Source organism: Lynx canadensis, chromosome D4 (genome assembly GCF_007474595.2).
Source record: "Lynx canadensis isolate LIC74 chromosome D4, mLynCan4.pri.v2, whole genome shotgun sequence".
Lineage (NCBI taxonomy): Eukaryota > Metazoa > Chordata > Mammalia > Carnivora > Felidae > Lynx > Lynx canadensis.
In genome coordinates this window covers 539,742-554,787 of record NC_044315.2, presented here as the reverse complement: position 1 = coordinate 554,787, position 15,046 = coordinate 539,742, and the positions used below count along the sequence as shown (strand labels likewise).

Sequence of the window (15,046 nt, the reverse complement as noted above, 5' to 3'; positions counted from 1 at the left end):
ACAGGAGACCCAGGAATAACTGTTACCAATGACATTTCAGCATTTTGGTGCATTTGGCTTAAAACAACATGGGTAAGTGTTTAATAAAAGTTTTAGCCCAACTGTAGGAGAGATATCCTAATCCCAATGGTTTATTCTTTTTAAATTGCTTTGTAAAACTACCCGTGATAGTACAATTTAAGCAATATACCAGAAAACTATTAAAAGCAAATACTCTGAAATCCCAAGCATAGTTAAATATTGGTGAATGTCTGCTTTTTCAGCATCTGAAAAATGTAGGTGTGTATATGGATATGTATAGTTTTACACAACTAGTACCTCATTGTACGATATGGTATCACTTTTCCCACTCAGCATCAAGTCATGAACATCTTTTCATGTAAACAGATACTAGCACTTTTAATGGCTGCGTAATGTCTCAGACTACTCTTGTAATTTACCAGCTAGTCCCCAGTTGAGAAACGTGGTATTTCGACTGGCTGATAGAAACTCTGTAGACAGACTGGTTTGAGTTTGGGGAGACAGAATTTTGGTTGGGTAATTATTGTAAAACTGTCTGTTTACTTGCTAGGTGGGTCTTCAAACAGCTCTATGATAAGGGCCTTGTGTACAGAGGTGTGAAAGTCATGCCCTTCTCCACCGCATGCAACACTCCACTCTCCAACTTCGAGTCTCACCAGAACTACAAGGTGAGTGTGATGTCATTGGGCATTAACTTATGCACACAGAGGTTAACCATTGTGATCATGGTAACCAGTCCCCGCGTGGAATGTTAGCGTGGGGAGTCCGTCATTTTGACCGTTTCTTACTGAGTGCTGGGAATGTTACCAGTTGCTAAACTGAGGCTCTATTAAGGTTAAAAATGAGGGATTTTTCCCCATGAGATTTGTGAATGGTGTGTCTTCATGTGATAGCTTCTTGTTTTGACCGTATTTTGGGGCCTCTTGGGTTAACCAGTGCAGCTCTCCCTCTTTCCCTTTAGTCACTGATTTTGGAAGAGTTATTGGTTGGCATGATGATGCCTCGTCTGGGACCTTGTAGCATTTGTTCATTTGTTAAAAGTATTTGGAACCAAATCTGATTTGTGATTGGTTGACAGTATTATGATTTTCTTTCTGATGAACAGAATAACAGCTGTCACTGCTGCGAAGGGAGAGTTTAGATGAGTGTGATGTCACCAGAGTACACTCTGTGCTTTACCTTGTCTAGACAGACCGTAAAGGCAGGCAGTCTTCTGAAACGTGAAGTATCAGTTCTCATGTGTGTATTCAAGAGGTGTTTCCTTTTCTGAGGCTTTAACCCTCTTTGCTTTTAAAGGACATTAATTTGTTTGAAAATTATGTCATTAAAGCTTTATTTCAAAGGCACTTTTTATCTTACAGAATGCTTTCACACATCTCATTTGATCTTTGCAAATCCTTGTGAGGTGGGCCATGATGAGTCCTGTCGTCTCCTAAATACCCTTCTATGATAGTGCTCACGTTGTGTCATATTTTTTAGATAAAATATTTTAAGCACATAAAAATGTAGAGAATAATACACTAAGCACTTGGGTATCAAAGGCATAACTTTGTCAAACCTTAACATATTGCTGTGTTTGCTTACTTTTGAAAGATACTTTAGCTTGGAGAATTTCCAGCACACACAAAAGTAGACAAAATAATGAAATTAACTCCCATGTGCCTGTCACACATCCCTAGTACCCAGTGGCCAGTCCTGCCCCAGCAGCACACACTCCGCTCACTTCTCCCAGGCCCTATTTCAAAGCAGATTTCAGACACATCATTTTACCAATAAACAATCCATTATGTATCTTTAAGACATAAGAATTGGTTATTATTTTAACATTACCATACTAACATTATCACATTTTCAAAAGTAATCAGTCATCCTGAATATGAAATATTCTAACGATCTAATACCTGGATATCATCAGTGTTTATATTTCTGTTTGTCTCTCAGATACCATGCCTTTTTTTTTCTCTGTTCCTTTTTGTTTAGTTTTGAATCAGGACCTAAGGAAGGTCTGTACGTGGTTGTGTTCTAGATCTGCTAGATCTGTGTCCTAGATCTAGTTGTGTTCTAGATCTGCTTTCATCTGCAGCTCTTCGTTTCGCTTTTCTTTTCCCTTTTTTCCCCCCCTTGCAAATTATTGTTTAGGAAATAGGTTTTATCTTGCAGAGTTTCATACAATGAGTTTTGCTGATTATGTCTCCATGGTCTAATTTAGACCACATCCTCTGTATTTTGTAGAAATTGGTACTTCATCTTGTGTTTATGTCCTTCAGCATGTATGTCATTGAGAGGTCACTGGGTTTTTTTATGATGGTATTCATTTGTATCTGTTTTTTCTCACTCAGTATTGTGTTTATAACAGTCCTTCATGTTTGTAGTTGTGGATCTTTTGTTGTAGTTTCTGTGCAAATAAATGGTCCACAATTTATGTATTTACATCACCTTTCTCTTTTCCATTTCCTCCTTACAACCTGATAGGTAACCACTGTGCTGAATTCGATGTTTCTTTCCATACATATTTTAATACTTTTGCTATCTCCCTAAATATTCGTAAACAGTATATAGCATTCTTATGCTTACCTTTTTTCTTTTTCAGATTTTTAAGTTTATTTATTTATTGAGACAGAATGCAAGCAGAGTAGAAGGAGAGAGGGAGAGAGAAAGAATCCTAAGCAGGCTCCACACTGTTAGTGCAGAGCCCAGTGCGGGGCTCGAACCCACAAAGTGCGAGATCATGACCTGAGCTGAGACCAAGAGTCTGTCACCTAACCGACTGAGCCACCCAGGGGACCCTTAGGCTTATCTCTAATCTCATACACTGTACTTACCCTGCACCTTGACTTTCTTTGGAAACATTAAGTTTTAAAGATTCATCTTGATACATGTAGCTTTAAGTTAATTTGTAACTGCTGTATAGTGTTTCATATAACAAATAGATTGCAAAATATTAATCCTTTTGATAGACATCTGAGTTGTTTTGAAGGGTATAGCCCTTTTTCTTTAATGTTTATTTATTTTGAGATACAGCGAGTGTGAGTGGGGGAGGGGCAGAGAGAGAGAATCCCAAGTAGGTTCCTCACTGTCAGCACAGAGCCTGATGTGGGGGTTGATCCCACGAACTGTGAGATCATAACCTGAGCCAAGATCAAGAGTGAGATGTTTAACTGACTGAGCCACCCAAGCTCCCCAGCCCTTTTTTTTTAATGGCAGCAAACAATGTTGCTAAGAACATTTTCTAATATAAATCCTTGTGTACTTACGCTGGAGTTTTCTTTGGCTTCTAGATTTCTACATATTAGATCCCCATAATAGCTTGTGAGCTCCCAGAGCTTTTAGAGGGTGTATTCTTCTGTAAGTAAACAAGTACATTCTCTTGGGATGAGCAGATTGTGCTGAAGTAAGCTGAATTACAGGAGAGTGTACTTCTACCTGTTCCAAAAGGTAAACCGTTGTGGTGTAGAAAAATATTTAGTTTTTTATCTTTAAAGTTTTAGACACTGTACTATATATGAATGAATTGTGCACTACAATCTCTTTGTGTCTGGCCTCTCTTGTTCAAGATTATGTTTGTGAAAAGACATCTATGTTGTGTGTAGTAGATCATTATTTAATTTACCCATTGTACCACTGGTGAGCATTTAGGTAGTGTCCAGTTTGGGGCTGTTACAGTAGTGCTACTGTGAACATTCTGGAGGTTGTCTTTGGGGAGCATATATACACACATCTCTTCTGTTGATTACATACCCAGGAGTGGAATTGCTGAATCGTAGGCTGTACCTACTATATTCAGCTCTAGTGTGGGGGTTGGCAAACTGTGAGGTGCCAGATAGTATTCTAGGCCTTGTGGGCTGGATGGCCTCTCACACAAGTACTCAGCTCTGTCAAAACCATTCCTAGCCCTTGGGTTGTAAGAGGTGACAGGCAGACTTGGCCTGTGCCTTGTGGTTTGCCGCCTCCTACTCTAAGAGGTACCAGCGACTCCTCCAGCGTGTACTACAGCATTCTTGCCAGCACTTAGCATGTTCTGTCTTTTGTCTTGGCCATTCTATGGTCTATTTTTGTTTGTAACGTTGGACATAATTTTTGGACTTACTGGAAAGGTTACAAGAGTTCTCATTTCTCTTTCAGTGGTGGTCACCCTGTCACCATGTTTACATCATCTTTCTCTTCCTAGGGTGAGGGGTAAGACGGGGACCCTCTGAGAGTAGGTGGCAGGCATGATGTCCCTTTTCCTCTAAAGACTTCAGTACATATTTCTGAAAATCCATACTATTCTCTTAGGTAATTGAAATTGGAATTGATCTTGATAAAATACCATCTAATCTGTTGGTTGATTGTGTTAATGCTTCCCTTAATGTCCTTTTCAGCAAAAGAGAATCATAGATTATGTGTTTTGTTCGGTCGCTGTGCCTCCAGCCTTCCTGGAACAGTTGTTCCTTGGTCTCTTTTTGATGACACTGACATTTCGGGAGTTCGGGCTGGTACTTTTTTCAGGTTTGTCTAGTGGTTAGTATGTGAATAAGGTGAAATTTGTAGAGCTCCTTTTTCTCAGAGCACTTTATTTAGAATGCAGTTGGTTTGGGTCAGGAAATGAGCTTTTCTGCTTTGTGGCTGTATATTTTTTTTCTTTTATTGAGTGCGTGCGCAGGTAGGGGAGGGGCAGAGAAAGCGGGAAAGAGAGAATGCCACTGTCCACATAGAGCCTGATGCGAGACTCAAACTCACAAACTGTAACCCTCCCCCACATGTGTGCATGCTCGCTCTCCCTCTCTCTCTCTCTCTCTCAAAATAAATTTTTTTAAAAATCACATTCATGTCTTTAAAAAATGATTCATTTTTGTATTTTGGAATAAAGGATAACTCTATTTTTTAAAACAGTTATTTTGTTGACCTAACTTTTTATAGATTTGTTATACAATAGGTCATTATAATAGTGAAATCTCTATTATTTATTCCTGTTTATGTACTTAAAATGTTGTTTTTGTGACTACTAAAGTAACTGTTAAAACACTTTTGAAGAGTATAAAAAATGTATTTGGAATTGTTTGCTTTATATTTTCTTTTTATAAATATGGCGACGGGTTTTTATTCTGGAAGTCTATTCTTTAGAATCAATTCCCTTTTCTTCTGTGTTATTATTACAAATTTTGTAAAAGGGTACTTTATCTCATTTTATCTCAGGATGTACAAGACCCTTCAGTGTTTGTAACTTTCCCTTTGGAGGAAGATGAAAATGTGTCTTTGGTGGCTTGGACAACCACTCCCTGGACTCTCCCGAGTAACCTTGCCCTGTGTGTTAATCCAGATATGCAGTACGTGAAGATTAAAGGTAAGCGTGGGCCGGGTTACTTACGACTGATATGGAAAAGATCGATTTAACTTATTTTGGGAAAGAATGAAAACTTACATTTCTTTTTGGAGTAAAAATAGAAGTTTTTGAAAAAGTGTTAGAACTTGAATGTCAAAATAATCTCTAAAAGTTTTTTTTTTCATTTTTGGTTGAAAAAGTAAATGCACATAAAAATTAAAATAGAGATATAAAAAAAAGAGTCCTTACAGTTTTCAGATTGTAATACCCTTTTACACATCGTCCCCACGTTACAGATGAGGAAGGAGCTGGAGATTCAGAGAGGTGGTATCTCATCGTTACTAGGAACGTGATGTGTGTTTTCAACACCACCAAGCAGTTAACCTAATTTAGACACTAGCTACCTGGAGACAGCATCAGGCGTCAGATCCCACAGGTTAAGGACTCAGTCCTACAGAACCACCTGTACCACCACACCCTCAACTGCAGATGTCATTTTCAAGTCCTGTGCTTCCGACAGACCGTGACCCCTCTCCTTAGGTTGGATTAATGTGCTAGAGCGGCCCACAACTCAATGGTTTGTCATGAAAGGATATTATAAAGGATGCACATAAACAATCAGATGAAGTACATAGGGGGAGGTTTGGAAGGGTCCTGAGCCCAGGAGCTTCTGTCTCCTACCTAACTGGGATGAGTTGCCCTCACAGCATGTAGATACTCTCACTAACCTGGACGTACTCCACACCCCATCCTGTTGAGGTTTTATGGAGGCTTTGTGGCTATTGGTGTTTGAACTCAATCTCAGGCCCCTCTCCCCATCCCATGGGTGGGGGTTGGGGGGGGGGTGAAAGTTCCAATCCTAAAGTGACTTGGGGGCTTTCCTAACATCTGTTCATTAACATAACAAAAGACACCTTTATGACTCTTAGCACTTAGGACTTTGCAAGGGTTTTAGGGGCTCTACCAGGAATGGGGACTAAGACCGAAATATGTGTTTCTCAGAATTGATACCAGAACTTGAGAACTTTGTGCCTTTCAGATATTCCCTTGTAGAGAGCCAAAATCTTGATGAAGCCCTTTCCATGGAGACTTCTATGAAAAAATAAGATTGTTCCTTTAGGTTTGGGTAGTTTATGGAGGGAGGGGGAAGCCATGGAAAGGAAACCATAGCCAGAAAAGTAAGCACCTTATAAGACAGGTGACTTGATTCATAGCTGCTTGTGAGGCAGAGGAAAGATTCAAGAAAGGAATGAGAGGTGCGTGGGTCAGAAGACAGGTGTTTTCATTACTGCTTAGCTGGGCCTTGGGAACAGATGGGAGCAGTTCCTCCTGCTGGTGGCTGTGGCTGGAGAGCCTCTCTAGGCAGGACCCGGCCCCTGTGTCTCCCTGGGGACAGTGCTGCTCTCTAGTGAGTCTGACGGCCTCAGGGGCCATTGGGCAGACACTTCAGTCCTGACCTTTGTCTGCCCACATGTGACCCACATACCTGGTGGGCCATGTGTCCTGAGTTTTATCCAGAAAACGTAGACTCCACTGACCATGAAGCTCCAACGCAGCCAGAACTAGCGGGTGGCAGCATTCGTTATTTTTAACAGCTTTTCAGCAGTTGCAGAGGTCTTCACAATGATCCATAGATTCTCGTGTTTCTAATGGTGAACTGCATGTATGTCATAGGCTCCAGTAAATCTTAGGATATATCTTACTTTACAAGTGGGAGTTTAAATTAGTCTGTTTTTATAAGGTGATTTGCCATTTGCTGTTAAATTTTAAGTGTACATTTATTCTAGCCTTGCTATTCCTAGGAAAGTTTCCTCCAGAAACATATCTAATAATGATACAAAGATACGTGCAAGAGCATTCATTACCCCAGTGTTCCTAGTACTAACAATCTGAAACAGCTTAAATCCTAGTTTTAGTTGATGGGCTAAAATGACTTGCACTTCCACAGAAAGGAGTACTGGGTAGCTGTTTAGTCGAATAGAAAAGGCAATATATGCTAATGTATGGAAAGATGTTCACAATATAGTGTGTGAAGGCAAACTGAAAACTGTATTGAGTTCTATCCCATAATTAGTGAAAAAAAAAATAGTACGCATTCACATAAGATGTATGTGAGTATACATGTAGAAATAGACACTCAAGAGGCACCTGGGTGGCTCAGTCGGTTTAGCATCCAATTCTTGGTTTTGGCTCAGGTCATGGTCTCAGGGTCCGTGAGATCAAGCTCCATGTCGGGCTCTGTGCTTACAGTGTGGAGCCTGCTTGGGATTCTCTCTCCCTTTTCTTCTGCCCCTCCCCGACTCACACACACTCTGCCTCATAAATAAATAAACATTTAAAAAAAAAGAAATAGACACTCAAATGATAGTGTCTTGCATGGGGATATGGTTATGGAGGACTTGTACTCAGTGAGTTTCTTCGTTTGTTAATGGGGCTCAAATTCACAAACGAAGATCATGACCTGACCCAAAGTCGGACACCTAACCAACTGAACCCACCCAGGCGCCCCGGTTAATGTTACGATTTTTAATTTTTTTTTTCAACGTTTGTTTAATCTGGAAAGATAAAGACAGAGGGGGGCGGGGACAGAAAGAGAGGGAGACACAGAACCCAAAGCAGGCTCCAGGCTCCAAGCTGTCAGCATAGAGCCCATTGCAGGGTTTGAACCCACAAACCATGAGATTATAACCTGAGTCAAAGTCGGACGCTTAACCGACTGAGCCACTCAGGCGCCCAATGTTAAGATTTTTAAACATTTACGTATATGACTTTTGGTCGGAGAAAATAAAGATTAATATACGTAAAATGAGTAGAAGCTCAGTAAGCACACCTGCTGTTTCCGTCGTCTTTGGGTCTGGAAAACAGTGTGTGTTGGTGTCCTTGCCGCATTTCTCTGAGTGCTGAGCACAAGAGGTACAGGTGATACAGGACCCCCGGAGGGAGGAGTGTGCTAGTGTGCTTCTAGACTCCACCGAAGTCTGAATGTCACTCAAGTCCACTTTTTCCCTTGCTCTCATAGATGTCATCAGAGGAAAATTGCTCATTTTAATGGAAGCCAGATTACCAGCCCTGTATAAACTGGAAACTGACTATGAAGTCCTTGAAAGGTAAGTATACAAATTACTGATTTGTATGTGTGGATATGTGTATGTCTTTCTTTAACCTTGAGAGGTGAGACACCTACTGCCCAAAAGGTTTCTTATTCAAGTTTGGTTTTAATATTCCTGCTGTGTATGTTCAGACCACATATTCCAGCATTAATGACTGCGAAACAACTAAACCAGCAGGCAGTGATGACCTGATGTGGCTGCAGTTTTGTTTCTTGGAGGGTTTTAGTCTAATTGTGAGTTTGCCTTTCTCCTTTTTCTAGATTTCCTGGTTCCTGTCTCAAAGGCAAGAAGTACAGGCCCCTGTTTGACTATTTTGTGCAGGTGAGTTCAGGGACCTGCCTGACGTGGGTCCTGCATAGCTGGGCACTGGGTCCCTGGAGTGTTCTGATGCACCTGCAGTGGGAGTCACTGCGTTGCTGTCCTGTGGGTTGTGTGGGTTTCCTGTGGCTTGTGTAGGTATCTGTCGCCTGTATGGGTGTCCGTGGCTTGTGTGGGTATCCCTTGGCTTGTGTGGGTATCCCTTGGCTTGTGTGGGTGTTGGGATCCAAAGTCTCTCTTGGTAGTAATAAAGTTAAATTATATGTGTATTGCCTTCTTGTTTTAATAATTAAAATTGTATAGGAATTTTTTTAATACTTTTCTTAAGTTATGAAAGGAAACACTTAAGTTTGAGAAGATTTATATGTATATATTTTTATTGCTTATAGATTTTATTGCTTATAGATTTTCATCCTGGAAATCTATTGGTTTGGAGGTGTTTTGGTTTTGTTTGTTTCACGAATTTAAGATAGTGCTCAGAATAAAACCTTGTGTCTAACGATCAACAGAGTTCATGTCAAGGAAACTGATGAGGTGGGGGTTTTAAATCTAGGCATCAAGGCAAAGTTCATACATTTGGTAACCTAGTTTTCTTAAGAGTCATGAAGCAGTTTTATGTAGTTTTCGTTTTCTGCCAACAGAGAATCCATGGCTATCGTTGCCATGGAAACTCCACCACCACCAATAAAAGAACAGGGTCAGCAGGAAGTTCCTGTTGATCTCTATCTATATGTGTTGGAGTGAAATAGTGAACAACACCCTCAGACCAGGCTTTATGCCTTATGTGAAAATTATATTCAGCTGTACATAGTATTAGTTGGCAGAACCTTATACCACAGCCTAGGATAAAACATTTGCTTACCTCTGTTCTGGTTCAGGAACAGAGTTTGATTCATGCAGGTGATCTCTGCCATTTGGGCTCTGTCCACAGTGTCGCTCACATCTGTCTTCATTTTTGTGTGTGTTGAGTGTTTTCCTGTGTTTCTCATGTCCCAGTTACATTTGACCCTCGAACAACATGGGGGTCAGTAGCGCCAATCTGGGTGCAGTGACTTTTGACTCCCCCCAAAATGTAGCTGTTAATAGCCTACTGTTGACCAGAAGCCTTACCAATAACACAAATAGTTAACACGTATTTTGGATTTTATATGTGTTATATACTGTATTCTTAAAGTAAGCAAGAGTAAAGAAAATATTATTAAAATCATAAGGGGACCCCTGAGTGCCTCCGTCGGTTAAGCATCCGGTTTCAACTCAGGTTTGTGAGTTCGAGTGGTTCGTGAGTTCGAGCCCCATATTGGGCTGTGTGCTAACAGCTCAGAGCCTGGAGCCAGCTTCAGATTCTATGTCTCTCTCTGCCCCTCCCCAGCTCACACACTCTCTCAAAAATCAATAAACATTAAAAAAGAAGAAAATTGTAAAGAAAACATATAGTGGTTTTTCCAGTAGTGTATTCATTGAAAAAATTTTTTGGTGGTTTAAACAATTCTGAATACTTTGTTTTCCCAAACATTAAGTATGTATAAAAAGTTTTTCTCCACAAAAAGACACAAAGTACAAAGTCCTAGCACATCTTTTTAAAAAACCATTGCTGCTATTTATACTGTCCTAGAATAGAGAAAGCCAACTTTATTATCAGGTTAGCAGAATCATAATACATAAACCTGACAAAGCATTTGTGGAAAAAATACCAGCTAACTTATAAATACAGATGTGGCGTTTCCAGGAACAATTGCTGAATTGATAATTGCACATACTAGGGCTGCAGCATGACATGGGCACATACGAATTTTTACAGAATCATACTTGTTCAGTGTCTTACAGGCTAAAGAAGAAAACGGCATCTCAGCTTGTACTGAAAAGCTTGTTTATGAAACTCAGCTTCCCCGTGTTTAATTCTCTTAGAGAATGAGGAATAAAGAAAACGTCTTCACTAAAAAAGAAAAAAATCTAATAGGGGCGCCTGGGTGGCGCAGTCGGTTAAGCGTCCGACTTCAGCCAGGTCACGATCTCGCGGTCCGTGAGTTCGAGCCCCGCATCGGGCTCTGGGCTGATAGCTCAGAGCCTGGAGCCTGTAAGGGGCGCCTGGGTGGCGCAGTCGGTTAAGCGTCCGACTTCAGCCAGGTCACGATCTCGCAGTCTGTGAGTCCGAGCCCCGCGTCGGGCTCTGGGCTGATGGCTCAGAGCCTGGAACCTGTTTCCGATTCTGTGTCTCCTTCTCTCTCTGCCCCTCCCCCGTTCATGCTCTGTCTCTCTCTGTCCCAAAAATAAAATAAAAAAAAAAAAAAAAAAAAAAAAAACGATAAAATTGACCAGCCACCACAAAGGTGATGTCCTGCATCCTGGTGGCCTTGGCCCCGCAGTTGTAGCAGCAGGACAGCTGCCCCATCACCCTGGAGGTATGCCACTGGTCCGAGGCCATTGCAGCTGTGGCCACACGTGGGCTGAGGTGGCCTTCAGGGAGGAGTCTGCACCCGGCCAAGAAGGGCTCCGGGCTATGGCTGCCCTGGTGCAGCTCCAGAGCCTAGTTCCCAGAGGACTCAGGAAGCAGGGGTGACAGGGACACAGGTCTCCCTGCACGAGGCTGTCCCTGCCCTGTGGGCCCGGCCTGTTCTGCAGCCCAGCCCCCTGCCTGCCAGCCCTCAGTGCTGGACCCCACCACACTGTCGCCATACAACCTTCAACACTGCCTGTCCCCAGGGCTCCGGAGGCTGCTGACACCCTCAGCAGGCCTCTGGGAACTCAGGGCAGCAGGTATGACCTCTGCGCCAGTTGCCTTTGATTCACTTCCCTGGAGACTGGTGAATAATTGTCAATAAGTGTCTTGTGGCTTTTGCCGTTCACTCTTAGGGAGAAAAGTGTGCTTATTAACTAGACCCGCAGTTCCAGCCTGTGTTATTCCAGGGTCAACCGTAATGGCCTTCTTCCTCATTCCAGGTTGCTGCTGGTGGATTTCCCTGTGCTCCCTGTGAGCCCGCAGCTGTCGGCCAGCTCATTCCTCTCAAGTGGTCTCCATTTGGCCCATGTGCTTCCTAGCCACATCTTCTAATATTGCTTTATTTTTTTTTAATGTTTATTTATTTTTGGGAGAGAGTGCATGTGCCCATGAGTGGTGGGGGCTGGGGGCGTAGAGAGAGGGGAACAGAGGATCTGAAGCTGTCTTGGTGATGACAGCAGAGCCTGATGTGGGGCTCAAAGTCACAAATCACAAGATCATGACCTGAGCTGAAGTCAGACGCTCAACCAACTGAGCCACCCAGGCACCCCATAATGTTGCTTTAAACATATCCTTTGCTTCTGTCAGACTGGCCCTTTCTTTCCCTCCTTTCCTGCCTTTGTTTTCAGTAGGTTTTCCTCCTATTTATGAAATCCTTCATCTTCTTTAAGGTGCTCAAGTACAATCCACACTTCAAGGCTGAACTCAGACACCACCTGAAAAACGTCTTTTGAAATGCCTCTGGTTTCTCCTTCTGAAAAATGTCATTACTACATTCTTCTCTTATAGATCTTAACATATTCTGTTTTATGTCGGATTTTTTAAACACCTATTTATTTTTGAGAGAGAAAGAGAGAAAGCGCGCGCGCGCAAGTGGGGGAGGGGCAGAGAATGGGAGACACGGAATCTAAAGCAGGCTCCAGGCTCCAAGCTGTCAACACAGCCTGACGTGGGGCTTGAACCCACAAACCACGAGATCATGACCTCAGCCAAAGTCAGACGCTTAACTGACTGAGCCACCCAGGCATCCCTTGTCAGATTTGTTTTGTCTTGAAACTCTCTCACTAAATCAGTTACTCTTACCCTTTCTGACCCAGACCCTATTTGAGAACCCAGGGAGAGCTCAGTGCTCAGCAGATGGGCTCAAACACACCAAAGAGGAAGTCTGGGTTCAGTCAGAGGTCTTTCTGGAATGTGCACTTGGTCCATATTCCACTCAGATAGCTTCTGAATTTCTGGGACCTTCACTGAGTTTTAGGCAGGTACTAGAAATTCTTTGACTTGGGGCAAAATCATCTGATGTATCCCTAAGATACACATGTTCTAAAATATTAAGTGGGAGCTATGGGGGTAGGTGCTACCTGTGGGGGCTGTGCTACAGCTCTGGTGACCACTGACCACCCATCCCTGGCAATTCAGGGTCCAGAACTGGACCGAGAGACAGGACCCCGTGGAGTTCCGCTGTCTGCTGCTAAAACAGCTCCCACTCGAACGTCAGGCTAAGGGCACACGTGTTCCCACTCCACATTTAAACTATTGAAGACACACCTATCAGCCTCTGTCCTCCCACACCAAAAATACTTCCAGGTGGTGTAGGTTACAGCAATGAGAAATTCCTGGCTGTTTTTCAAGTTTGATTTTAGGCAAGTGCCAAGGAATCAAAGAGCTGTGATGCAGTTGAAGATGGCATCGTTTTTGGAGCCAGAAGACCTTGAGTCAGGTTGTGCTCATCACTGTTGTGTATTTGGACAAACTATTTCATCTTTGTTCTGAGTTAGTTCATCAATGAAATGAAAATAGAATCAATATATTTGAAACACAGAAATACCGTGTGCCTTTTTCACAAGATCATTGGATTAAATGCGATTAAGTGTGAAAATCTATTCTGAAAGTAGTCTTCACGAAGACAGAAAGACCAGCAGAGGATCGGTTTGGCTGAGACGGTGTATTGGAAACACAGAGGGAGAGGTGAAGGTGGAAGGAGGAGGTCTGTAGCATCACAGGTAGTAACCTGACGTTGCAACAGTGTGTCCCTCCATGTCACAGTGCGCAGAGCACCGTTAACCAGAGCTTGTCACTCCAGGCGCCCATTCTGGCTCCTTGAGGGTTTGCCCTGGTGGCAGGGCCGACAGAAAGGTGACTGGGAGCACCCCAGAGATGCGGCGGGTTAGGGGACATTTTCTGAGGCTGCACAAAACTGCACACCAGGTGCTGGCATGGCTGGGAGGTCAGCAGGACTCACAGAAAGCCCCATTTTGTGACTGGGGAAGTTCGAACATTTTCTCTGCATTTCTTCAGATAATTCTTCACGTAATTATTTCATTTTAGGTAATTATTTCATTTCTAAGTGATAAATTACAGAAAAGATGTATTGAGTTACCATGTCTCTTCCCAGTCTGAATTATTCTGTCCTATCTCTGAAAATAATTTTGCGTGTTAGGAGTTTTTTCAGGCTCTTAGCAAATACCGTTATGAAATTAATCCTAAAATGTGTTCCATTCACTACACCTGCTGACCTTTCTGTTGCAGTGCAAGGAGAACGGCGCTTTCACGGTGCTCACCGACAGCTACGTGCGGGAGGAGGAGGGCACTGGAGTGGTGCACCAGGCTCCATACTTTGGTGCTGTGAGTAGTAGAGCTCTCATAAGTGGGTCTCGTGTGTGCCATGAGCGTGTGTGTGTGCGAGTGTGCCCACGTGTGTGCGTGTGCGAGCGCACCTCATGCTTGCCCACATCATAGGGCCCAACACTTTGCAGGCTCACTGCCCCCAAAAGATGGCTTATCAAACTTATATCTGCAATTTTTTTCACCCTGAGCTCATCTCTGAAAGTGGTGAGCTAAATCCTGGGCATCCCCAGCCATTTGGTCTTTCTGAATGAAAGGCATTCTTTGTTTTCATTCATTCGTAATGTGCTCACCGTGCTCTCTACTCTCTACCGTGTGCAGTTCTGTGCGGTCACCGTGACTGTCAGAGTGCTGAGAGGTGGTATCACCTCCACTGTGCTCGTCTGAACACTGTGATGAGAGGACAGAATTTGACCTCTTCAAAGCAGGATGGTGTGGTTAATTTTACATGTTGCCCGGAGTAATTTTTCCAAAAATGCGATTCTTTTGATGTAACTTGTGTATGAATAAAACACCCACTGGGGACCTACCTACATACTCTTCTCAGATTGATCGTTTTGTCAGTGAGAGTGAAGCTTGTCTGTCTCCATTCATCATTTGCTTTCATACTTAACCTTGGCAGAGATTTTTATTATGGAAATCTTCAAACATACCCGGAAGTAAAGAGATGTTATAATAAATCCTTATGTTCACATCACCCACCTGCATTGATCTGTTTTATCTTCTTCCTTCTCTTCCGCCCACACCTTCTCTACTTAAGACTGAGGGTTTTGAAACAAATCCTCAGCATCGTGGTCTTCATCCGTACACATCTGTGACTGATCAGAACTTTCATTTTTAATATGCTACCATGCCACTGTTGCACCCAGTAAAGTTAATGCTTCCTTAATATCACAAAATTGAATATGACGGAAGCATTCTTAATAATACTCTTTACTAGGTTTTAAGAACTAG

At 42.6% G+C, this 15,046-nt stretch overlaps 1 protein-coding gene across 1 annotated transcript in view; it reads left to right on the top strand.

Moving 5' to 3' along the window:
- The window catches only part of IARS1 (isoleucyl-tRNA synthetase 1), a 68,827-nt gene that overhangs the window by 13,857 nt on the left and 39,924 nt on the right, over nucleotides 1-15,046 (top strand). The window contains exons 6-10 of the mRNA XM_030292973.2: nucleotides 572-689; nucleotides 5,197-5,344; nucleotides 8,343-8,430; nucleotides 8,694-8,754; nucleotides 13,997-14,092. Coding sequence (XP_030148833.1) covers nucleotides 572-689; nucleotides 5,197-5,344; nucleotides 8,343-8,430; nucleotides 8,694-8,754; nucleotides 13,997-14,092 — 511 coding nt within the window. The remainder of the gene's footprint in view (nucleotides 1-571; nucleotides 690-5,196; nucleotides 5,345-8,342; nucleotides 8,431-8,693; nucleotides 8,755-13,996; nucleotides 14,093-15,046) is intronic.